General features: G+C 42.6%; 1 protein-coding gene and 1 long non-coding RNA gene across 4 annotated transcripts in view; one reads left to right on the top strand and one right to left on the bottom strand.

The window, feature by feature from the left end:
* LOC148025418 (uncharacterized) overlaps nt 1-27,422 on the bottom strand; it is a 217,863-nt gene that overhangs the window by 19,720 nt on the left and 170,721 nt on the right. For both annotated transcript variants that reach the window (XM_087692546.1, XM_087692547.1), the window contains 4 exons: nt 26,549-27,136; nt 26,344-26,427; nt 26,149-26,247; nt 13,697-13,817 (listed from right to left, as the gene is read on the bottom strand). In XM_087692546.1, coding sequence (XP_087548672.1) covers nt 13,697-13,817; nt 26,149-26,247; nt 26,344-26,427; nt 26,549-27,136 — 892 coding nt within the window. The remainder of the gene's footprint in view (nt 1-13,696; nt 13,818-26,148; nt 26,248-26,343; nt 26,428-26,548; nt 27,137-27,422) is intronic.
* LOC148025419 (uncharacterized) overlaps nt 1-27,422 on the top strand; it is a 142,683-nt gene that overhangs the window by 19,234 nt on the left and 96,027 nt on the right. Inside the window, exon 2 of one of the 2 annotated variants that reach the window (XR_015693092.1) lies at nt 26,175-27,181. This is a non-coding gene — a long non-coding RNA (uncharacterized LOC148025419). Of the gene's footprint in view, nt 1-26,174; nt 27,182-27,422 lie in introns of those variants that run through there. The other variant, XR_015693091.1, reaches the window with a different exon arrangement.

A 27,422-nucleotide genomic window follows, 5' to 3' on the forward strand; every position in this document is an offset into this window, starting at 1 on the left:
GTACCAAACATCGGAAAATAGAGAAGATCATAGAATGTCTCTGTGTCCATCACCAATGTCTCGCAATAGCATACAAGACCATCCTGTCAAAAATGCCCCTGAACATAGGTGACCATGGATTCCCCGCCTTTGGCCAGACTGCCAAAGTGTCCCCTCATGTGAGCTCCAGACGAAAGCCTCCCGCGCTTTGTCAGATAACCAGCTCATCATGAACCTAGATGTCAATCCCAGCTCCAGGATTGGATTCCGCCAGACTGAAGTCGATGCGTCATGGACGTCCCTCTCTTGAACCTGTGCACCTGTATAAAAGTATAGATGAGGCGCGGCTGCCCCATCTGAACACCCGCTCACACTCCCTCTCTGGCACAAGAGAGTCCTGAGGGATGACCTCATCACCACCACTAGAAAGTAGCCGAGGAAGGGGCCACCAAGCCCTTTCCGCGATCCGAAGAAGAGGATCCCTTCCGCGCCTTGGACTTCACCTTGGTCGGAGGATCCGAGTCGGAGTCTGATGAAGGAGAGGACTCATCGGTAGAGTCAACAGCCCGCTTCGTCTTTTGCTCCTCCTTCCTGGAAGCCGCTAACGTCTTGCAATCCTTCCGCAAATGTCCCTTCTTGCCACAGTGGTAACACTGGGCCTTCGACTTCTTCTTCCCGTTACCCCTCTTTGAAGCTACATAAGCCTCGTCTCCATAATGTGCCGGAAGCCGCCCCTGTAATCTCAAGGATGTCTCATGCTCAAGAAGCATTGAGGTCATATGTGTAAAACTGACAAGAGTCGATGATGTCTGCGTCCGCAAAGCATTGGCCACTCCATCAAACTCCGGGGGGAGCTTGTAGAGGACCGTCCCGACGAGATGCGCCTCGGGAAGAGCAGATTGCATGTGCCGAAGCTGGTCCTGTACCTGCGTAACACGAAGAAGAAAAGACTGAATAGTATCTTTCGGCTCAAACTTCATCTGCTGGAGCTGGCCATAAAGTGTGATTGCCCGCATGGTGGAAGGTCCCTCGTACATCTGCTACAACTTCTGCCATACTTCAGGAGATGTCCTACAGGAGGTAACCGCCGGTAAGACTGCTTTAGAAATACACCGAAGCAACGCCGAGTAAGCACGGGCATCGTCTGAATCCCATGTGAGCACCGCTTCCTCATGGTTGTCCTTATCAAAATCTTTAGGAAGAGGAAAAGGACGGAGAGGTCGAAGAATAGCTCCACAGACGATGTACCATAACCGCTTCTGCACAAACCAAGCTTTCATGACAGCACTCCATGTGAGATAATCAGGTCCATGTAACTTATCATCAGTGGAAGTGGACGGAGGAGCCATATGGAGAGGATAAGAAGAGAAGTAGAGAAGAGATGGAATTTAGAGAGGAAACACAGCCAAAACACAAGCACAGACGGCAGAAAATGAGAGTTCACATGCAATATAACCCAAAATCTGATCAATAGAAGACAAAATCTGCTGCAGAAAGTCAAAAAATCAGTCAAAAACTGCCAAAAAACAGCAAAAACGGCCTGAAGTAACAGTCATCTAGCCACGAGAGACGCTGAATCAGCAAAACGCAGGCTGTAAACTGGAGAAAAATAGGTAGAAAACTGTCGCCAGCAGCTGCATATGAAAAACACAGGCAATAGAGGGTGCTTAGGCAGCAGGCGATGGTAAAACTGCAGAAAACGTAGGTCAAACAGGTCGCCTGTAGGGAGCAGCAAGCCGCCAGCGCAGAAAAGGGGAAAACAGTCTTGAAATCAGCAATAAAACACAGCAGAAACACAAATCCTGAAAATTGATACCATGTCAGAAGTGGAGCAGCGGTGGAAGCATGAACATGTGCTGAAATAAACTGCTGAAACATGAGACAAAAAGAAAAGAAAGAAAGAACACGATACAGATGACAACTCAGATGTATGCACGGGAAATGGAATCCATATATCTGAACACGAGACAGTCGCATACAACAGTGAGTCACTGGCTGCGTGGGCACTGGCACTGGCACTGGCTCCTCTCTCCACAGAGTTTGCAGATGGTGAAGATGATGATAATGACTGAGGAGGAGCCACTGAGTATAAATAGGCTGAAAAGTGGGGAGCAATAAATGCTGGTCGGCCAGCATTAATGCTCGCCGACTGGTGCATAAAATGCTCCACTGGCATAGAATGCCACACCAGAAAAAATACCTAAAATACCTAATAAAAGTGCCCAGCCTAGATCAAGCTCAGACTCACACATGAGCTGACAAATACTCTGCTAACAAAATTAGTGCATGCTAGGCTACCATGGTCCTCTATCAGCAAGAGCAATAGTCTCTAGTCTTCATAACAATAACTTCTTACACAACTACTTGCTTGGAAGAGGGCCCCTTATAATAAACTCAAGATTGTCTTTGTATGTGGTACGAACTGATCCATATGGTATGATCCGCATGGTACCGTACCGCATGTATTCGTATGATTTAGTATGACCAAACAATCCCTTTTGGCCACTCTCCCCCAAGCCTACACCTTTCTTTCTTCTTTCTCTTTTCCCCAAGTCTCTCTCTTTTTTTCATGAAAATAATTGAATTAAGTAGCAATATTTACATCAGACCATCGTGTCAGCTAAGAAAACAAAACAGACACAGATCAAGGCGAAAGGCTACCAAGAGCCTATCACACAAAATATCACACAGAAAAGACTACTGATGGAGTGGAGTGAACAATATCCAGCCAAGGAGTGGCAATGTCAGGATTAGCTAAAACCATAAAGGAGATCTGCCACAACACCAAACCATGAATACAGGCCACATGACCATGAATGCCCAAGGCAGAATAAAAAACAAAGGCATTCCGAGTATGCTAAATATGCCATAGAGCTGTCCATCGAAGAAAATGGAAGAGGCACGAATAATCTAAATGCAAGGCGGACATAGAAGGTATCCTTTCCATAATCCATGAACAAGCTGATATCCGCTACTGAGTTGCTGAGGATTGCACATGGGAAACAAAACTCCAAATTTGTCGAGCAACATGGCAAGAGACAAAGAGATGAAGCAATATCTCATCACATGTAGTGCAAAATACACGACGACCACAGAAGATCTTGCGAGCATGCAACATATCCCCAATTGGAAGACCCCCAATAAGCAACCTCCACATGAACACTTTACCCTGATAAGGAACCTTAGACTTCCAAAGTTGGAGGAATCTTTCCTGCCACTTCTTTTTGCTGTCCCGAATATGCCATAATTTATTAGCCTTTCTAGTGACCCATCTCTTGGTCTCGACCATCTAATAATAGATCTGATTAGCTAACCTTTTCTTGAAATCATTAGGAAGCACGAACGTCCAATCTTGCCAGGGAGACAATGGCTGTAAAGCAGGCAAAGGAGAGAACCTTAAAAGCTTGTCCTCTAAGAACGACCATATATCCTAATAGCCACAGGTTACCTGAAAGTGTTGACAAATGTGCCGGAAAGAGTAAAGATGGGACTACCCAGGAATGACACCATCATGGACTGTTTGCAACCCCAAATGAGCCATCTAATTAAACTTATCTTGCTGCAAGTCTTTATCAGGCCAATCCAACAACCTGGAGGTAGCCAACACTTTTCCTTGTAGTGAATTCTCCTTCTTACGAAAATTAGGAGGGCTCTCTCTCTCTCTTTTTTTCCGTAATGGATGTTATATTTATAAAGTACTAAACGACAAAAGAGTTACAAAAGTCATGGCAAAGACGCAGAGGAAATTGCCATATGCCAGGGAAGTAAGTCCTCCCGAGGGAGTAAGTCAGAGTGCCGAATGAGATCTATCTGCCAATGTAAGAGACCTTTAAGCCTAGCAATATGTCCCTGAACATTAGAGACTGAATAAAAAAGAAAAGCATTCCAAATGGTCCAATTGTGCCAACAGCCCCAGTATCTAAGAAAGTGAAACAAGATCTTCATATGCGACTGTGCTGGTGTGGGGTATTTGGGCCGCACAAAAACCCAATCAAAAGGGCTTAGCGAGAAACCAACCACTACTCGCCAAACCGCTGACAAGAGTGACCAGATTTTCTTAGCGAGAGGGCAAGAAATAAATCGATGACGGGCCGATTCCACACTGGGGCTCTCTCTCTCTCTGTCTCTATCTTTCTCTCTCTCTAGCCTCTCATACCCTCTTTCTCTCTCTCTCTCTCTCTCTCTCTCTCTCCTGGATGGAGCTGGTGTGATGTCAGATGTGTCATGAGGACCTGACGCGATGTACCTGGAGTGCTGTCAGACCTATCGTGGTGTCAAACCTGTCAGGAGGGAATTGTTGTGATGCCAGACTTGTCGTGAGGCAGTATCCTTCTAACATGAGGCAGACCTGTCGTGAGGCAGACACCTCTTTCACGTGAGGTAGACCTGTCGTGAGCAGGAATGTACTTGGCATGAGGCAGACCTGTCATTAGCACTATAGTGATGCAGATATGTACTAAATGCATTGATGCAGGCGTACTTTATGCAGAAATATACTGACACAGACCTAGATGCCAATCTACTGAGATTGCAGATGTAATCAGATTGATATGACACGAATGCACTCAGAATGATATGAATGCAGACCTGGGTGAATGTATTGATGCACTGGCTTGTGGACTAGGCAATGATGCATTGACTTTGATTTTGATCATGTCCTGGAGTATGCAGTAATGCACTGATTGGGGCTGCAATTTGTATTTCTGCAGTGACTGTAAATAGTGTAAAGGCATTTGGGCTCGTAAAAGATTACTCGGCTTGCAAAAATTTAGTGAGGAGTTAGGGAAACCCTGGAAATTTGCAGGAATCACAGAAATTGCTATGATTTGACAGTACAAAGTACAAGCTGAGTGGCTTTGCACACAGTGTGTGAGAGACGGATAATGTAGACAAATGCAAGCATCAAATCGTGGAAAATGAATATCTGGGAGACAAATCTGATCAAGAACTAACACAACCGTCCATGGAAGCAATGTTCAACACCCCTTCTAAGAACACATGGTACAAGACATATGGCCGTAGGGTCCATGATTGGACCATCTCCCCAGGATCTGACAGGCATGGAAAGACCTCACGCACCATGAATGAAAAGAAATACGAAGAAATTCATCTCATGATTCACTCTGAACAACGAATTATGGGACAAGAATTGGAGAAAGAAATAAGAGAGCAGGTCAAAGCCAAATTGATAGTAAATCAGAGGGCAGAAATGCAAGACATGCAGATAAAGATTAAGAATGACTTACAGGCACAAATGTTGTCCGAAATGCGCACGCTGAAAACTGAAATGCTGAAAGTGGTAGATGCCTACAAATCTGAAATCTTAGAACTGGGGGAAGAATTGAATACATTTAAGCAAAAAGAAATGAACGTGCAAGAAGAACCACAAAAAGAGAAAGAGGCTTTGAAGGCATGTGAAAGGGAGGTTCACTCATGGGCAGAAGTGGCAAAGACAACACAGAAGCAGATAGAAGAAGCCAGCCCATGGATTGAGGTAGTAAAAAAGAATAAGGGAACATCAGTGAACAAGATTGAAGTAATGAATGCTACCTTGAAAGAAGAGGCTAGGAGACGGGCTAGGGTTTTACAAGTACGGGTAGTAGGATGGGAGGAGAAGAGCAGCCCATAGGAAGATGCTAAGACACTTGCTGACAAAATTGGGGCGTTAGACGTATCCATCGTTAGTGCTTGGAGAGTGGGGAAAGAGGACTCTAGGTCCAAGGCTCTAATTCTTCGCGTTGGGGACATAGAGAAAAAAAAGACCTTTCTTTCCAGGAGGAGAGCCCTCAAGGGTGAGAAGATTTATTTGGATGAGGACCTTACCCTAGCACAAATAGCGCATCGCAGAGAACACATGTCTAAGGTATTGGAGGCTTGCAAAGAGGGAAAGTGGGTTGTTTATAGGGATGGACGAGTCATCATCACTGACAAAAGGACTTCATGATGATACGAGGCCTATGAGACACTTCGGATGTCAATATGGAATTGTAATGGAGCCCTATGCTTGGATGTTGGTTACTTTGAAGATAGCTTTCGAAAAATAGATATAGCAATGTACACAGAAACACACCAATGTAAAGGTAGCCGACTACTAGGCGTGGGGGAATATAGGTGGAAAAGTGCATTTCGTCCAGCAGCTAGAAAACCAGGAAGCACTAGGGGTTTTGGAGGTGTGGCCATACTATACCGAGAAGACCTCAAAGGGATAGTGCAAGTAATGAAAAGAGATGATGATGCATGATATTTATGGATTAGGATACATGCACGAAGACCACGGAATATATTCATAGCAATATGCTACTTTCCTCCTGCAAATTCTACCTATGCCACACGAGATGGATCTCCCTTTGATGTACTTTATGAGGATATCATGAGATATGCTAGCATTGGGGACATATTATTAGTAGGAGATTTCAATGCACGCACTGGAGATAGAAAAAGTGACTTTTATATGCATGATAATGCCATGTTCAAAGAGATTGACATAGATGAAATAGGCCTATGCAGGAGAGTCCAGGATAAAGAAGTGAGTACGTATGGGACACACCTATTGACTTTGGGAAGTGCACATAGACTAGCCATCTTTAATGGTCTGCCACAATGGCCAGGATCTAACAATTTGGCATGTTGGAATCACAAAGGAGGGGCAAGTACTGTGGACTACTTGATAGGCTCACCAGCATTGATACCAGACACCCAAAACTTTAAGATATCTAAGAGACCAATTGGCATAGTAGCAGATTATGCTATTTTGACATTCATGCTCTCTTGTGTACACATGAAACATGAAACACCATGCCTCCCTAAACATCCCAAATACTACTTTACAAAAGGAACCTCACACATCTACAATGGTTCTCTGCAGACCAGTTTACATACATTGGACTTGAGTAGATCGTTGGAAGAATGTACAAGGGATTTAGCAGAGGCCATACATGGATCAGCCATGTATGCATTTCCACACACCTTGCCCCGATATAGACCCACATAATCTACTGCTCCCCAAAATGGATGGTATGATGATGAGTGTGGAGTCACCCGAGCTCGCTTACAGAGAGAAGTGGAGCTAGGCACTCAGACACATCGCCAAGCAAAGGCGTTCTTCAAATGCCTTGTGTAGAAGAAGAAACAAGACTACTTAGCGAAAGCAGAAGCAGAGATATATCAGCTATTTTTGGGGCGGGATAGCAAGAGCGCATGGAAGATGTTTCATGAAAAACAGCCCCCCATACGGATTACATCATCAGATGCTTGGCTTGACTATGGGAGACAGCTGTATGACCTGCCAGGACAGCCACCTATGCAGCCCCCACAAGCTTGTAGGCCAACACAGTGGTCTTTCTTCACATGGAAAATGGCTAGGGATGCAATTTATAGATTACAAAATGGGAGGGCACAGGATGAGGATGGACTAGTAGCAAAAAATTTCTCACATGCTTGTGACATATTATCGCCCATATTAGCACATATGTTCAATAGAGTAGTATGTAAAGGTTTTCCTATGAGTTGGTCAGACAATACTATAATTCCGCTATTTAAAAGTGGTGATCCCATGATTCCTAGCAACTATAGGACTATTATGATCGGTCATACTTTGGCCAAGATATATGGATCTATATTGGAGCATGAACTCAGCGAGTGGGCTGAAATGCAAGGCAAGAGAGCACAAGGACAGGCAGGTTTCAGATGAGGATATACCACGCTGGACCATATTCTCACACTTAGAGCCACTATTGAGGAGGGTCGAGCCCGAGACAAGAGTATCTATTGTTGCCTTGTAGACTTTTGCAAAGCTTTTGATACAGTGCCTCGTACACACATCATGCAGAGATTACTGGACTTTGGAGTACCAGACGGTATACGAGGGGGTGTCTATGCATTATATGAGGCAATGACAGGTCATGTACGAGCACCTGTAGGGCTATTAGAGAGGATTGACAGTACCATGGAGCTGAAGCCAGCCTAGCAGGGGTGCTGATACTGATGTTACTGTATGTAGATGATATTGTTCTCATTTCAGATTCACCGGAGGGATTGCAGTGCAATCTAGATGCTTTGTACATCTTGTGTAGAGATAAAGATCTCACAGTAAACCTTGGAAAGACCAAAACCATGGTTTTCAATACTTTAGCAGCATGGGTGACTAGATCTATGTACTAGTTCACATTTGGGGGAGACATACTAGAGCATGTGAGGGAATATGTCTATTTGGGAGTCACCTTCTCTGGCCCATGTTTTTCGCTGAGAGGGGCATCAGAGGCACGTCTAGCACATGGATACGCAACATTAGGGGCACTCAAGAGTCAATGTGCTCACATACAGTTCCAGGAGCCCCGCACCACAAACTTTGGTTGTTTGACACCCTAGTTACATCTACATTACTATATGGAGCCGAGGTATGGGGTTGCAGCTTGTACCACAGGCGTCTTAGCCCACTCACTAATCAGATTGTACCACATGGATTATTATAATGGTTGGGATAGCATGGAAAGGCCATTGATCATGATGATAGCACGCATGATTAGGAGTAAGCCCTCCACCCCACATCCCATTGTCAGAGCAAAGCTAGGGGCAACATCTATAGTTACGGAGGCACTCTTCGAGGCAGTGACCTTTTGGCACAGACTATGGGAACTTCCACACCATAGATACTCTAGATTGTCACTATCCTCATCTAGACAACTAGCAGTAGGAGGCTAGAAGAACTGTTAGTTTTCACATATGACTATTTGGATGAGCCTACATGGTTTGGATATTGACCGTCTTCCACCTTTGGATTATAGCCTTGACTGCCCTACACTTTCTCTCAGCCGATCAGAGCTGAACTAGGTGATTAGAGTTGATATCTTGAGGATTGAGACAGCAAGGACATGGATCCATCCACCACTCCCTCTAGGATCGAGGATGGAGTTCTATAGGAGTCATTTCTTGTGTCTCTCTGATGATGGTTTCACTATTCGCCAGCATATATGGACACCCATCTCTCCCATACCGTACGGGTTGCTATCGGACAGATTCGCACCTCCTCACATAGGCTTCAGATGGAGATAGACAAATGGACAAATACCCTAGCAGAGGATAGGACTTGCTAGCTTTGTGGTCGAGAGCCTGAGACGGAGGAGCACTACATATGCAGATGCACATTATACTATGACATACGAGGATGGTACCACTGCCTCTTCCGTGATGGATTTGGACCCCTTTGTTGCGTCATGGAGTATGAGGACCAGAGATGCCTAGGTCTTTTTTCCTCCTGGAGTTCGAGAGGCACTGAACTACACTAGTGCGAGACAAGAGGCCAGCTCATCTAGAGGGACACACACAGAGAGCAGTGACAAACTTCTTCTACAGAGCTAACCCTACTGACACTACCAGCCTAGCACAGACAGAGCCACCTTGCCAGACACCTTACAGGCCACATCGTGGAGTCACATTGGATAGAGCTATTTCCCTTCGTTGAGCACGACGACCCCGTCTACCAGGACCACGTCCGAGGAGGCCACACCACAGTTGGATTAGAGCCATTATCACGAGACACCGAAGACTCACCACCAGGCATATCAGTGAAGTAGCTAGGGACCGCATCATAGCTGAGATCATGTGCATATCTTGAGATCAGCTACAGCCCATAGTCTCCACCACATATTTGTACATGGTTCTATCAGATTTGGTTCTCCTTTCCTTTCCTTTTCTTTTCTATTGATGGAACAATACTACACATGGTTCAACCCTAGTATAGTCCCATCATATAGTTATTTTCAGTATTGTTTCATAGGCTACCCACTTATTTGTAATGTTATCTTTACCTTATTGATGAGATGGCATTAGACATGGATGCACTCTGAATCTTGTCTCATAGGCCACATTGGCCTTATGTAGACGTTAATATATCTTTCTTTCTTTCTTTCTTTCTTTCTTTCTTTCTCAAGCCTTTGTGTGTGTGTGTGTCTCTCTCTCTCTCTCTTTCTCTCTCTCTCTCTCTCTTTGTCTCTCTCTCTAGCCTCTCCCTCTCTTTCAACCTTCTCTCTCTCAAGCCTACACTTCTCTTATTTGTATGATCATTCATGTATGATGTATCCACTTCCATCTATATACTTATAAGTTGTGGGTAATAGTAGTGCATGTTACATGTGGCATGAGGTTTTGGCATGTTACTCTCAAGTGTTCATATTATCTGCTCTAATATTGCTATTTAGACTTTAAACATCTATTCTATCATCTTTAGTCCAAAATAATCAAGTTATTTTTTTCCTGTAATAATATTGTACCATACCTTAAAAAATCTTAAGATACCATTTAGTACTGCATTTTATTGTACCATATGGTATCATACCTTTCATACCTGACAACTATGAATAAGCTTCACCAACAACATTGTGCTTTGATTATCTAGGTTTATGATCCCTAAATCACCCTTGGATTTGGGTTGTAAATGATAACATCCCAAGCTACTTTAGCTCTCGTTGGGCTTCCATGTCCGCCTGATCAAATGAAATTGCTCTCATGAGACACTTCATTGGATGATATATAACCTTGAGAATTTTCAACATGAAGTAGTATACCACATAGTGACAAGTAGAACTTGGTTAGCCATCACCACCCTCCTTCCTAAAGACAGTCTCGTTATGCTCCAATGCAAGAGCTTCTACCTAATGCTCAAGTGTAGGGTCCTAGCTATTGCTTTGAGGTGATATCAATGCCCACACAACAAGGAAGGCATCTCATGGATGACCCAAGTGAAATTTGGCCTCCAATTTGGCTATTCTCTTTTTTTTTTTCAAAAAAAGAAATTTTTGTTAATAACACCTCAATGAAAAGCTTGAGGTAAAATACAAAGTATAAGGACCTCTATAAAGAGTAACTAAGTATATCATAAATACAATTTTTGTATGAACAACCAATCTGGTGGGCTATAATACCAAACCATATGAGAGGCGATATGGAAGAAAGTGCCCGAGTTCCATGTTTGCAGGAAAGTCTCTCTTCTCTTTCTCATTGTCTCAGAGCTACCGTGCACCCTCCCCCATCTTTTGTGGAGAGTGTGAATAATCTTTATCTAGATCCTCGATAGAGTCTTCACTGTGGATACACCTCGACAATCAATAACATGACTGCATCTCGTAGTCCAAATATACCAGGCTATGATACTGGCAATCAACTCCCATCTATGGCAATGTCCTTGGGTCCACTGCGCTTGCGAGTAATTTGGAGTGGGAATCTCACCCATATGCTGTCCAATGATGAGAAAAGAAGAGGTTCCATAAACATCCTCATAGCCACATGCTGGGTCTCTATTTGTGACTCATGCTACACCTCCCTAGGTCACCACCATGGTCTCTACTATGCCACGAAATATCATCCTGAGGGCTCTCCTCCATACCTCGTGGGCTCTAGGACAATCCAATAGGCAATGTCTTTGTCTCTCGTTTGGCTCATTGTATCTTGCATATGATACTGGATCCCTGCTGTATCCAAGCCACATGCCAATCGCTAGGCTCTTGTGATCCCTCTTTGTGTCAATGGGGGTTATGTTGAGCTAAAAATGCATTAGCCTAACTTAAAACAACCCTAAAACATGCTTAATGAATAAAGAAACCTTATTTTAAAAAGAAATGCGATCCTAGAGAGTTACTATGTTCCACATGCAAAACCCTAATTTGGGTGCTCCAAACTTTCTATAAATAGGCATGCAGCCCATCACTCTCTTAATCTCGTTTTTGCACGTTTCAAGAGCCGTATCTCTAGTGCCACACCCTGTTCACGGAGGACATTGCAGTCTGATTCTAGCCTTCATCACGTGTTTGTAGCAGCTGTCGCCTGGTACCTTGGAGCTGTCGCCTATTGTCCGAGTGCCACGTTTGATGCTGACGTTGGCATTTGGTGCTATCACCAACAGTCTCCAGCTGTTGCCCTGATCTTCTCTCTCCTCAATAGGCTGTGTTCACAATTTTTGACTGCCGCCTTGCTCTTCTCTCTTCTCCGTAGGCTACATTTGCACTTAACATCAGTCACCCGGTTTTTCTCTCTCCTTAGGTACTTGCGTTTTTAGTCTTTCTCTCTCTTGTATTGCCGTCTATATCAGATCCAGCTTTCCTTGGTTGTGTTTGTTGGTGTTTGACACTTGGAGGCTACCTTTGCTACGATTCGGGATCCGTTCAAGATACGACACACTCTAAGCTCATAATCTCTACCTTGATCCTAGAGATATGAGAGTTTGAGGTTCAATATTCATTGCATATTTTGTTTGCTGCATGAGCACTGCATATTCATTATTCATTCACTTCATTATTCATTGTGAGCGGTAGGTGTGAAGGTTTCTTCATAGTCAATGCCGTGCTTTTACTTGAAACCTTGCACTACAAGGCGAGCCTTGTATTTATCTTCAGTACCATCATCCTTTAGCTTGGTCCTAAACATTCACTTCGTCCCAATGACTGACGAGGACGATCCACCAATGTCCAAGTTCCATTGCGATCAATACTATCTAGTTCCTTCTCCATGGCCTCATGCCACAGAGGGTCTTGGAGAGCCTCCTGCTAATTGTTTCGGCTCAAAATGTGCAATAGAATCTAAACAGCAATGTATATGAAGCCTAAGGTGCGAGCCAAGCAGACCTTCTAGGGCCCTCTGCACTCCCCTTCGTCTTCCATTCTCATTGAACCAAGTGCAATGTAAGTTCGCTTTAGTTCGAGTAATCCTGTAAGAAGTAGAATCTCGAATTACTAACGCTGACTGTTTGTTAGGTGACTCGACCAATAATAGGAACCTAAAATTTAGGTCAATCCTCGTGGGGACGACCGGAACTTCCATTGCAAGGTAGACTCAAGTAAGCCTAGATAGCAAACTCCGAGATATTCCACAGAATCCCGGATAGCATTGTCTAGGATATCTCTTGATGGGCTACTAAGAACGTGCCAATGAGGAAGCTGCTCGGGCAGGCATGTCACAGTGACTTGGTGGCACGGGACACCAATTCTTGTAGTAGAGGCTTAGCCTGTCTCCTATTGGCTCCTAGGCTTAGGAATGAGCTTATATTGGCTTCTTTTTTTTCTGAGAAAAGGAAAAGAAAAAAGACCTTGGAGGAAACCCTCGGAGGTAATATTCAAAGTACGAGGAATTCTATAAGTACTAGCTAAGTACATCACAAATACAGTGGTTGTGTGAACAACCAAACCATTGGGCTATAATGCTGCCCATATTGGCTCTATTGCAAGGAGGTGGGTATGTCCATATCCTTATGCTTTTTTATGTGCTTGTATGGCTTGGGTCATGTTGCATGCAGGATGGATCCTAAAAGGGCCTCACATAGTGGCTCCTTTTTGGTATTACTAGTGATTCTTGTTCAAATTGCTGGGAACATGCAATTGTTACCTAATCAAATTTTGTTTAAGGTTTACACCTTATACTAGAGAGAGAGTGCCAACATCTTAGCTGTGTTTACAAAGCCTTACACTAGGATTCTGAGTCCTTATCTTTTCCTAGGACCCACATTCACTTGGCTCATTAGTAAGTACAATGAAATGATATTTCTCTTCTCTTTTTCACTCCAGTGTTCTCCCCTCTACTCATTTGGAGGTGATTGCCACAGCTTTGGTGCTTTCTTGGAGTAGGGGCAGACGATTTTCTGCTTGTTTTTCAAGTAAAATACAAGAAAAACCAATTGTTGATCTCTTTATGCATGCTAAAGAAATGATTCCAAGGAAAGTTAGCAACTTACGGTTGAAGGCAGTCCCTTTTAAGTTGACTGACAATATATCCATTCCAGCATCTCCCAATGCCACTTTAGTTAGCCTTGCGATTTTGATTAAAGCTGCCTCCACAACTCTAGTCTCCATAACCTTGCATTTCAGAAACCAACATTCATTTGTCAATTGCATATCAAAGAGATGTAACCTATTTTCAAGACAAATACAGGATTTAAGACATTAAATGTTTAGATGATAGAAATGAACGCTGGGCATTGTAAACAATCTTATGCCACCATTTTTATGAAAGAATAAACTAAGGTTGCCAAGTATGTGGTATACACACAGGTAACGTATGTTATCTGTGCAAATATACTTCTAACTAGGTTAATGCTTATGTTTTAGAAATACGTAGTAGATAATTACCTAGCATGCACACTCATAGAGAAGGAATTTTCAAGAAATCTAGTGGGGAACTCTTGTGTTGCTGACTTGACTGCTGCCCCACTAAATTATCAAAGTAGACCCTGCTCTTGCTTTGGCTACATAGGCACCTGATATTGATCACGCCTCTCCACCAGCCTGTCAGTTGTGGTTCATAGTAGGCTAATGGAGAATGGAAAAATCATGCTTGGCCATGAGCACTTGGTGATGCAAGACAAGGCCTGGTAGTCTTCACTCTCTCTCACTCTCTACTATCAACTTTGTATGAGAGCTGAGAGCTTCGATCTTCATCCCCTCTCACATTTGGTATCAGAATTGTGGGTCGGCTCCAGCTTCATTCGTCACCACCAGGCCAGCATCATCGCCAGTCAATTGCTCGCCGTTCAGACTTGCAGCACCACCAGCTGCCTGGTCCACCAACTGGCACTATCTAGCACCGCCTGTAGTAGCTGCCCTGGTTGCCAGCCACCAGCTGCTAACGCAGGAATCACCTGCGACTGCTCTGCCTGCAAGCCCACCACTTGCAGTGCTTGCTCCACCTGCAAGCCCGCCACCTGCAGCACCACCATCTAAACAACCTGCTCGCCTCTGACTGTCCCTCTGTCAGCTTCTCTTCCACAGCTGTATAACAGCTCCACCAGACTTGACAGCTGTTACAGTCAACATTAGAGGTAAAGAAGGCATTTAATTACTTTTTGAAAAAATTTGAAAATGTGAATCACAGCAGAGGGCTTTTGCCTAAGCTCTACTCCTGGACATGATGGTTAAAAAATTTGGGGCTTTTGGGTACTGAGCAGACATTGGCACATGTACTATAGGTTCAGTCTGAAAGAGACCGAAATTGTGCATTTTGGACAGCAAAACTATGGGGCTTTTGCATTGGTGGTGTTGCTGAGCATTGTTTGTGCATTGGACAATGTGTACATTGGACAATTTTGATCAAATGTGACACAGATTTGATAATTACAATGTGGTGCATGCTGTAATTTCTGGAAATTTCCAGATTTCCAGGTTGTTCCAGCTTTGGCTCTTGCTTTTGTGTTCTTTGAAACAGTGACATTTACCATGGCCAATCAGGGATAGAATGTGTTCACATATGTATCCAAGGAGGATAGATTGCACGGCAATAATTATTGTCTATGGTCTTTTATGATGAAGAATGTGCTAACTGCAAAAAATCTTTGGGATTATGTTAGTGGTGAGAAAGTCTGTCCTAGAGTTGTGGCTCTTGCATCACCTCCCACAGGAGGACATGGTCAAACGCTTGCTCTAGCTCAGCCACTTCCCCAAAAATCAGCAACACAAAAGGCTTGGGACACATGGGATGCTCAAGCATTGTCATTGATTGCATTGGGAGTTCAGCGGTCTATCTTCCTGCACATACCATTTGTAGCTTCTTCACGAGAAGCATGGCTCACACTTAAGCAGTTTGTTGGAAAAAATGAGATACGCATCTCTTTCTTAAAAAAAGAGCTTGAGGATGTGAAGACGGATGAAGGTGATGCCATGTAGGATCATCTTAACAAAATTTAGGACATGTGTGAGTAGTTAATGAATGTAAATGAGTATTATTCTGATGCATAGATGATCTCTACTATAAATTCTTTGCCACCCTCCTCTTTGGCCTTGCACACGGCCTTAAATTTTACCATGAGATTTTATTTGCAGCCACTTACTTTTCTTTAGTTGGTTAGTTTGCTCCTAGAAGAAGAGCAAACAAGAAAGAACAATGGGGTGGATGTGATAGCCTTTGAACATGATTTTATGGCGAGACAGAAGAGCAAGGGAAACTAGTTTAGGAATGCTTCGTAGATTTCTGGAAGTTCAAGTACTTCACAGAGCAACAAGAAACACGGGGGTACACAAGCCAAGAAGGGCAAGTGCCACTTTTGTAAGAAGCCAACAGGTCATTACATTACGGAATGTAAGAAGCACATTGCCAAGGAGAAGATGGAGTCATCAGGGATGTTTGTTTTTGATGCACCTTTCATTGCTATAGAGTCCGCACCTTTTATTGTAGACCGTGACTATTATTTTTACACTTGCAGTTATGACTCTTCTTGGGTTGATAGAGCATTTAGCTCTACTGAGGATGCTAGCACCTGGTTCTTTGACAGTGGTGCTTCTAAGCACATTACATCTCGCAAGGATTTGTTTTCCTCTGTTATTGCAGCTCTTGTTGGCAAGTCAGTACAATGTGCCAACAATACATCTTACTCTATTAGAGGTGTTGGGGAGATTGTCTTGAAAGCCATTGATGGCTCTACTCTCCGTTTATAGGATGCATTATATGTGCCAGGGATAAAGAGCCATTTGTTGTCCATTTCTTCTTTAGCAAAGTGTGATATGTAGGTCACATTTGATGATGACAAATGCATGGTTAGGGATAAAGAATTCTTGACTTTGGTTTTGACTAGCACGTTATATCATGGATTCTATGAGGTTAGATGCTTATTTGATTGTTTAGTTAGTCTATTTAGCATCCACTCTTACTCCTGCTATGTCATAGGTAGAGTTATGGCATGCTTGCATGGGGCATGCCAACTATGGCAGTTTGATGCTTATGTAGTGTACTCAAATGCTAGATGGATTACCTCTTTTGGAGAGATCTCTCGAGCATATTTGTGAGGGATGCATTTTGGAAAAAATGCATCGATTCTCGTTTTCTCCTGATGTTGCTTTTAAAACATAGCCAGATTATAGATTGTGCATTCAGATGTATGTAGACCTATGCAAACAAAGTCATTGGGTGAATGTTATTATTTTATCACCTTCATTGATGACTTTAGTTGTTTTTGTTGGGTCTACTCATTAGTGAAAAAGTCAGAAGTGTATGATGCTTTTTTGGCTTTTGTTGCACTTGCTGAAAATCAATTTGATTGCAAGATTAAGACTCTCCATTCAGATCGAGGGGAGGAATATATGTCTTCCTTGTTGAATAATTTTCTGAAGTAAAAAGGCATTGTCCATCAGTATACTACTGCATATGCTCCACAGTAAAATGGGTTGCAGAAAAGAAGAACTGGTCACTCATGGAGATGGCCAAATGTATGCTTTAAAGCTAAGAGTTTGCTACATGGCTTTTGGATGGAAGCAGTTATGTGTGCTTGTCATGTTTTGAATAGGTGCCCTACCAAGGCATTAAAAAATGTTACGCTTTTTGAGGCTTGGAACAGCCGTAAACCTTCAGTTGGCCACTTTCTTATCTTTGGGTATCTTGCGTATGCTCATATTTCGAAAGTACTAAGAAAAAAGTTGAACAACAAGGCTGTCAAATGCATTTTTGTAGGGTACAACAGTGAGAGCAAAGAATACAGACTCTATGATCCTATTCAAGAAAGTCTTTGTTAGTAGGGATGTGACTTTTGGTGAGAAACCAGAATTATCCATTGCTGGTTTTGATACATATCAAGTTGCAAATGATGTGTTTGAAGGGTTGCTGCCCATTTTTTTTAGTGATACGACTGGAGTTTCAGTAAATGAACACAATGTTCAGCCAACTGCTTCATTGAGCGATGCAGAAATTTAGCCTATGGCTAATCTGAATATTCAGCAAGATGTTGAATTCGAATTAGCACTTAACAGGACAAAGTTCAGCTTGTACATAGTCGGGAAGCTAGGTAGATGCCTAGATGTACTTGTAGACTATGAAAGATAGTCATTTGGATGCTCCTACTGCTCGTTGTACTAGAAGACAGGCCTGTTCTGCATGATCATACTAATACTATGGAGTTTGTTATGGTAGCACACACACTTGATAATGAGGAGCTTGATTTCTTAGAGGATGCACAACAAACTGTGCATTGGATGGCAGCAATGTAAGCTGAATTTTCATAAAGAATCAAATATGGAATTTAGTGACATTGCCTGTTGGAAAGAAAGTCGTTGGTACAAAGTGGGTCTATAAGTTGAAAAGAAAAGGGGATGGATCCATTGATAAGTATAAAGCCCTTGTGGCAAAGGCTATGTGCAAAAGAAGGGCATTGATAATGAGGAGACATTTGCTTCTACATCCCGTATGACTACAATTCGGTGTATGGTTGCTTTGGTTGCCCATCACGGTTGGATTGTGCACTAGCCTTGTTATTAAAACTACATTTTTGCATGGGGAACTTCAAGGAGTGTATGTACAACAACTCATTGGTTTTGTAGTTGAGGGATCTGAGCACTTGGCATGCAAGCTGAAAAAGGCGTTGTATAGTTTAAAGCAGGCTCCACAAGCTTGGTATGCAAAAATTGATGCCTTTTTAGTCAGCCAAGGGTTCATTAACAACCCATCACAATCTACTCTTTACGGATGCAAAGAGAGGGGATCCTTGCTTATGTCTTTATATAGATGTTCTTTTGCTCACGGGGACACATGGTGATCATATTTCTGCATTCAAGAAAAATTTGTAGCAAACTTTTAAAATGTCAGATTTGGGGCCTTTCCATTACTATTTGGGTATTCAGTTCATTCATGATGCTAGAGGCATTGGATTGTCTCAGTCCAGATATGTTGTTTAACTCCTTGAGAGGTTTGGCTTCCAGAATTGCAAGCCAATTAGCACACCAATGGAGACTGGGCTCAAGCTGTCTTTGCATAATGATAGTGATTTGTTTGACATCCATACATATGCTCCACCAGTTGGATGCCTCATTTATTTATGCAACACAAGGCTAGATATTTAGTATGCAGTTTCAGCCTTGAGCAGATATATGCACAGCCCAGGCATATCACATTGGCAAGCTATGAAGTGTGTTTTTCATTACATGCAGGGTACTAGGACTCTTGGATTGCTTTATACCAAGGGGGATCACTACAACCACATGTATACAGTGATTCAGATTCGGCTGGTGATTTGATTCACGTCACTCTATGAGTGGAAACTATGTCTTTCTTGGCTCATCTTGCATCTCTTGGCTTAGCAAGAAACAATCCAATGTTGCCACATTGTCTTGTAAAGCTGAATACAAGGCAACTTTCACTACCACAGTTGAATGTGTATGGCTGAGATGTTTGTTGGTTGATCTTGATGCATGTGTCTCACGGAGCCTACTCTGTTTATTGACAGTTAGAGTGCCATTGTAGTGGCATGGAACCCAGTGTTTCATGCACGCACGAAACACATAGGGATCCGCTATCACTTTGTTAGAGAGGCTACATGCAGGAGATATTAGCCTTGTCTACTGTCCTACCACCAGTGATGTGGCAAACATCTTCACCGAAGCTCTTCCTTGTGACAAATTTGAAGCATTTCGCAATGCTTTAAATTTGATCTCCTTTGGTGGATGATCCTTGTATGTTATTCACTTTTCACTCCAGGGGGGTTTGTCGGGTTTGACTCACGCCTATGCTTACAGAGCAGTGTCAGTGATCCGCAATAGGACACTGAGGCACTTTTTACTCTCCTTATGAGAGGTTTTTCCTCCAGTTACATTATCTTCTATTTTTATGTGCTTATGTTACATAGTTTGATCACTTATTGTGTTTTACACCTTTCGGGTGCGAACGCACATTAGCAACCCTAAGGTTTAAGGGTTGTACTTTGTACTTTCATTACACTCTTGGTAATTGCATTGGGAGAGCCATTATCACGAGACACCGAAGACTCACCACCAGGCATATCAGTGAAGCAGCTAGGGACCGCATCATAGCTGAGATCATGTGCAGATCTTGAGATCAGTACTATCAATGGAACAACACTACACATGGTTCAACCCTAGTATAGTCCCATTGTATAGTTATTTTCAGTATTGTTTCATAGGCCACCCACTTATTTGTAATGTTATCTTTACCTTACTGATGAGATGACATTAGACATGGATGTACTTTGGATTTTGTCTCATAGGCCACATTGGCCTTATGTAGACCTTAATATATCTTTCTTTCTTTTCTTTCTCTCTCACTCTCTACCGTCGCTTGTGTACCCTCAACTGAGAGCTTCGATCTTCACCCCCTCTCTTGGTAATTGCATTGCGAGTCGTGCTATGTCTTCACTCTCTCTCACTCTCTACCACCAACTGTGTACTCAGCTGAGAGCTTCGATCTTCACCCCCTCTCACAACTAATATTGTTGGTCTTAGTCAAGAGTTTTATTGCTTGCTTATTAGCAGCTTTGTTGATATTGTGTTTTTATTAGAGTTTCAGTAAAATGCATGTACCCAAGCCAGTGGCAAGTATCTTTCAAGGTGGTTGTACATACTTACAGGCAACCATTAGGTGCAAAGAATTGCATCTCTATGGTAAAGAGCTCTGTTGTAAATTCTTGGGCATTACATTCTACACCTGTTCAGATTAGTTGATTCTATCCACAAATTGTTGAGAAACATGCTTAATGTTTATGCTGCTAAGTCTCCTTGATACTATGATAGAGGAATCTGACATCCATTGTATTGTTACATCCTTTGTTATAGTCCTTAAAACTTTTTGTAGTATAGTGGCAAAGTGCTAAATTTTCAAACAGGATATTCAGGGCTAGGGACTTAGAGACATTAGAGGGGCACACACTATTCTGATTTAGTGGCAGAGACCATGGCTCACATTGATGGTTAAGCTTGGTTGGGGCTGTTTACTAGAGGAGGCATTTGCTTATTGTGACAGTTGCTTATGATGATAGACTTTCATAGTCACTGTATTGGATTGTGGTCACTGATCAAATAAGAGATATTGCTAGCTAGAGAATCCAAGTTTTCTCTTATAGAGGCAGAATGTAGTATGCAAGGCCAGGACCACCAACCCATCTTAGAGATAGGTTGGAGACTATCAATTGAGTCCTTCAGAGACTAGTTAGGAGTGTGGGTTTGGAGGGACCTCTTCCTACCTGCTCTCATGTTGCCTTGACATTAGCACACCCATCAACATTGGATATAAGAGTCATTCAGCTCAAGGGTGATGATTTCTCTTACCTTGGCATCATATACCTGCCAAGATAATGCTTGGCCCAGCATATTTTGGCTTCTTTACTTTCCCATTGTAAGATTCAAAGCCCTTTCTTCATTAGGGCTAACCTAGTCCTTATTTGCCATCTGTGGAAGCATTGGCACTTGAACTTGCTGAGGGCACAAGGTTTTAAAAGAAAAGGAATTTCTAACATGCTGCACAAATTAGGCTGAGGCTCCATCCACACTCTTTAAGAGCTTGAAGAAGGACAATGCTTAAAAACAAGTGTTGAGCTTCATACACGACATGTGGGACTTGGAAGGAACTCCCATTGTTTCAAGAGCTTCAATCTATTGGACTTAACTGCCTCTTACATAGTCTGCTCCCATTGTTTCAAGAGCTTCAATCTATTGGACTTAACTGTGGGACTTGGAAGGAACTCCCATTGTTTCAGGAGCTTCAATCTATTGGACTTAACTGCCTCTTACATAGTCTGCTCATATTCCATTCTCGAAGCCATATATTCTCTCTCCTCACTATGCCAAGTAAGCAAGAAAGCAAATGACCAATAGCTTGCAGTAGGCTCATCTTCTGGCTTTTGTGCGTCATAACTTGAATGCCCTCGAAGACTCATCGGTGGCCTCACAATTCAAGTATGGCTCCTTTGATCTACTCCCATTGCTCCCCATGACCGATCCACATCTCACTCCCATGAAGAGAGGAAACATAGAGAAGGAGATCTCACAATCTCAACCTCACACATTCCAAGCCATGGAAGAAGAAGGGGAAGAAGAGAAGAATGCAAGGCAAGAAAGAAGCTTCATGCTCCAAGTCCCTTACTCATGCCTCACTCACTCTCAATGTGATTGCACAAAAAGATATGTTGGAAGCAAGAAGGTAGCTCTTGAATTTGCACATACAAGAATGACCTCTTTTGTTCACCTTTTAGCTTTTATGAATGGGTTTGGGATTTAGGGCTTCCTCCATAAGTTGGGCACCCTCCCCACTTTTTAGGCTTTTGACAAATCTCTTTTTGATACATGCATATGTCTTATGTTAATTGGACTGATATTGTGAAGTGATTAGAAGATTACTGGTTGCAACCTCACACGACTACGGGTCTTCCTATCTACTCTAGAATAATTTGCAATTTGTATGGGAGTGAGCCCGACTCTCAAGAAATATTACAGTAGTAGCACAATGGAAAGTTGTTGGTGCTTATGTGGACAAAAGTGCCCAAAATATTACAATGCATTCTGAAAAGTATAATCCTTTTTGAATTAATTCTGGCACATTGGCATTTTTGCTTAATTTGTATCCTTCTCACTATTTATGGTCAATATTTTTTATTACCCCTTGCTTAGATGAGTGCTAGTCCCATGGCATTCATTGTCATAGGTACCATAAAAGATCTTGTATTGAAGACATGGAATGCTTGGGACATTAGGATGTTGTCCTTCGGGGAGTGGTGATATTCATTGATGAGGGATGTTGTTTGGTGTGTGGTGGTTTGTGGTTGAAAGTGTTGTTGGTGATGAAGCTACTGAAGAGCTTATGGTCGTTGGTTGTGTTCTTGATTGATAGTCCCTTTTGGTTGGATAGAACTCATATGGGCATGGGATTGCAGGTTATAGAGGGTGTAGGAGTTGTATTGATGGTGCAGGAGTCTGCACAATCTTTTGTACTTGCGATAGAGGACCTCTCATGCAGGCTCTTGCTAGGGGAAGTACTAGTCTCCTTTTTTGTGTGTAGGACATGCTTGATTTGTTAGAGAGACGGGTTGAACTCCAAGCAAGCTTGGAGTGTTGTCCCACACTTGAGGACCCAAACCGTGTAGGCTATTGTACAAGTACTTATGTGAGTACATGTGCGTACCTAATAAGTACTTAGTTAGAAGACTCCATTTGTTATTTGTGATCACTTGGTCAATGAACCAAGGAACCTAGGAGGTTGGAAGAATTGGCAGTCTAAGTACATTGGGCATGAGCGTTTTTAGATGCAAGATTGCAAGCCTATCTCTACTCCAGTTGAGACAAGCCATAGGTTTACGCTTGAGGATGCACGAGATCCATTTGATGCTTCTCTCTATTAGCAGGTTGTTGGCTGTCTATTGTATTTGTGTGATACACAGCCGAATATTCAGTTTGGGGTCTCTCAATTGACATGTTTTATGCACAATCCTTGTACTACGCATTGGCAAGCAGTCAAATGCATCTTTGCCTATCTTCAAGGCACTCTGACATTGTGCCTCTTCTATCCTAGAGAGAGCTCTCTTTGCTTGCATGCATTCATAAACAGTGACTGGGAGGTGTCCACTAGTGGTACTTGTTTCATGCTTGGTATTTCATGTATCTCTCGGTTGAGCAAGAAGTAGTCTATCGCTGCCAAATCTAGTTGTGAAGCTGAATAGTGGTCTTCTTGGAGTTGCTGCACCTACATCATCAAACATATTCAGACTGCTGCTGTGTTTCGAGATCCATTTGGAGTACGACACACTTGCAAAGCTGACATGGTGTCTCTGACTAGTTCAGCTCACCTCATCCTCAGTCCCCAAGACATGAAAGTTAAAGGCCTGTTGTATCAGATTCAGCATATCGTCCGATTCATTCATTCATTCATCACTCTGACATATCTTCATCTTGAGTTCTATTGTTCACTACAATTGTACACTCTCGAGTTTTCCATCTCTGTTCAAGCATTTCTTCACAGATATAGATAAGTCCCTTTGTAAACACAATACAGGAACTATCAATGAGCTCTTGTGCTGCATCTGTGCAAGTAAGGAGAACCATAAAGATGCCCATTAACACCATCTCCGCTATGTGCGAGGTGCTGATGTGCAACTTAGAAAGTGGCCTATGACCTATCCAAAGATAGTAGTTTCCTCCAAGTCCACGCACAGTACATGAGTGGGGTGCACCTCTGCACAGGTTGCACCGGTGTCAAATCAAAGCTTGCGATTGTGTGCATTTCTCCTCAGCCCATCCGTATGAGCTATTGGCCTCTGTAGTCTAGTAGAATGCTGCTATGAACTTTGAAGGAAGGGAGAAACAGTAAGTACCGAAGGTAAACAAATAAGAGGAAGAGGCTGCAGTGGTGAATTAGAGACATGAGTGTCAGCTGTTGGAAGCAGGTGCCGCACAACAAACTTGGCGCAGCAAACATAAGCAGGAGGTGGTAGGCAGCAGTGAAAAATAGAGAAGCGGTGACTGATGGGCTATGAGGCAGGTGTCAGCAGGTGGCTGGCTGGCCGTCAGGCAGTGCATAGATGACAGGGAGGCAGCATGGGGAGGGTGCAGTGAGAAGGCATGGGTGTGAGGGCAGCAGGTGTGAAAGTTGGGGTGTGAGGGCAGTCAACAGCAGGAAGGGGGCCTTGAGGGTAGGGGCATGAGGGTGCTGGGTGGCCAAGGGGGCAAAGATGCATTGATGGCCATGTGGGGGTAGCTTTGTCACAGCTTACAGCTGGAGGTCGACAACAAGGATTTGTCTTCTGACATGTTTTTTACTTACAAGTGTAGAGTGGGCAGGCATGTTGATGCAAGGAAATGAGTGGAGGCCTAAGAACTAGTTAAAGCATTGATGAGCACACTTCTTTTGCACCCATTTGTGTGATAACGGGTGGCATAGGTGGGTCTTGTGCACGTAGCTTGTGGCTCATGGTGGCCTTGTTGTGGTTAGCTAGGTCATATAGATATAAGAGGATGCCTGCCAGAGCTGGCCCATGCAGTTCTTTGGAGAACTTTTAGCCCCGAAAGAGTTTCTTTTCTTTATTTGATGGCATTCCAAAAATTCACTTTCAGCTGCTGGTTAGCTTGCATATGCCATTCAAGTAGTTGTCATTGTGGGGATTGAACATGTTCATCAACGGTTACCTATTTTGGCCAACTTTACATCTCTTGCACAATATGTCAAGTCTGCCATCTTGACCTTCTTGTTTGTTGCAGAGGCTGAGAGTGATTTTTTTAAACCTGTGTGATAGGAGTTTGTGCTATGGAAACTGTGATGATGTGGGGATTGCATTTGTGTGGATTAATTCCCATAAAATTACATGGTGATTGGACCTTGGATTGTGCTTGGGTCAATTGCCATAAGTTCCTTGACATTTGGACCTTGGATTCCATTTTCCAATGGGTCCCTAGAAGCATGCCTTAGTGCTTCCAGGTTGGCATTGACATTTCCTAGTGATTGTTGATCACTAAAAGTTACGCAGCATTTGCACCTTGGATTCCATTTCCCAATGGATCCTTAGAAGCACGTGTCAGTGCTGCCAGGTTAGCATTGACATTTCCTAGCAGTGGCACTTTGCTCCTCCTTTTTCATCCCTATGATACTGCTTCTCTTGGCATACGTAGAGATGTAATAGTCATGATTGTCTAACTGAGCCTGCATTATATTTTCCTATCTAAGCCTGTAGATACTTGTATCCTTTGCTAACACAAGAGTACAAGACAATTGACCAAGATGGGAGGGCATTAGCAGCAAGACTGCTCCGAATATCCAAGAAGTCCATTTAACTAAGGCTATTAATTACATTCCCTACACCTATAGAGTCTGTTTGAGGGATTTAGTTTTAGATTGTACAAAAAATTATAGTCTGTTTGAGGGATTTAGATTGTACAAAAATTGATGACTCCTGATCTGGTGCCTATGACTGCATGCACAAAATGCAGCGGGTTTGTCTACTTGTCTTGCAGCATGGGCTTTTCTTTTAAGCCAAAGTTTGGCATTACAACCACCTATGCAAGGAAAGAAACTTTCACAGCATTAAACAAGAATAATTATATAATTTGTAGACCGTGCAAATTCACACAAGTAGGTAATACTTCCATGTGTCTTTTAGGTAGACAATGGCAGGTAAAATTTCTGGCAACAGGTGCTACACTTTGAGGTAGAAATATGATGTGAGAAGTAGCCTACATTTCTTAAAATTCAATAGCATGAGGTACTCAAGTTTTAAAATCCAGTAAGCTTTTGAGACTAAATACAAAAGAGGAAAGGCTATAGTTTCGTAGTTGTGTAATTGCTTGGCATAGTCAACAGAATACTTCAGTTGGATCACAATTGTGCATTCATATGAAGGCTATAGTTTTGTGGTTGTGTAATTGCCTGGCATACTCAACATAATATTTCAGTCTGATTACAATTGTGCATTCATATGATACAGGAAATTTACACTACCTTACCCTCTCCACCTTTCGTTGCAGGCAATATTTTCCCAGCAAATGAAACTGGATCTTCAGCAAGCTCTTTCACAAAACTAACCATGCGCTCAATTGGCTAATAATAATCATACAGGGATTAGAGGTACTCTCCAAAGACATCTTGTTAGAAAACAGCAAATCGCCAGTAATTGAAGATGTGAATAAGCAATACCTGAACCAAAAGTTTGTTTGAATCCCAACTCAGAAAAAATGACCAGGCGGAGAGTATAAGCAAGATAATAATCGTGGCACCCATCTAACAGAAAATGATGAAAAAATGTGTAAATACTCTGAAAGATGAAACATATATTTCTTTTCATACAAGTTGCGGTTTTACACAAGCAGAAAAATAATACAGTTACTAGCAGAAAACTTACATCAAACTGATACTCTTTCCGAGTCATACTCTTTATAGAAAAAAATGCTTCACTACGGCCACTGTCACTAGCAGCAACCAGCAGCTCTTTTGAACGGTACTTTCCCTCAGCTGCCTTCTTTGCATCCACTCCCATGGATGGAGCTGGATAGATTTGATTGAAGGTGTCACTTCCAGATGGAATACCATAGCACTCATCAGGGCCAGCTTGACCAGATGAGACGCACTGACTGCTTGAGAAGTATGCTGGCGCAAGACAGCCATCTTTCACCCCCAAATAAAGAAGTTTATATCCATGATTCTGGTAAAACTGATAAAGACGCTCCAAGGACTCATTGAAATGTGCTGAGTACAGAGGACTATGATCTAGCAAATTTAGTGAGGAAATTGGGCCTACATCTTGAACATAAACACGAAGGTTCGGGATGAGAATAACAAGAAGAAGCATCCCAAGGACAAGCTTTTGCGATGTGAGTTCGGATAATCTGGTCCAGACCTGGCTTGGCTTTCCTGAATAATGATATTCTGGATCAGGCTCTCTTGCTTTATCATCATGAGCACTCTGTATACTGGACCGGCGCCTGAAAATCTGAGTATATTATGCAACATCAAGACTCTTCACTGAATCTAAAAGGTAAGCTTCAAATAGAAAGACCAAGCAATTCAAAAAAGGTTCATCTGAAGAAGTGAAGGTCACAAACAATTTGTTCTTTTTCTGTAATGGTAAATTCTATTAATTATGAAGAAATACAAGAGTGTCCATGGATAAAAATTGTTCCTGATTCTATCCACACATATTGTTTTGGCAATATGTATTGGTAATCTGATACCAACAGTGGAGAACAGAAAATGTTAGTCATATCAACAAAAAGCAA

Source organism: Lygodium microphyllum, chromosome 14 (assembly GCF_053477565.2).
Source record: "Lygodium microphyllum isolate KBCC chromosome 14, Lygodium_microphyllum_v1.1.10, whole genome shotgun sequence".
Lineage (NCBI taxonomy): Eukaryota > Viridiplantae > Streptophyta > Polypodiopsida > Schizaeales > Lygodiaceae > Lygodium > Lygodium microphyllum.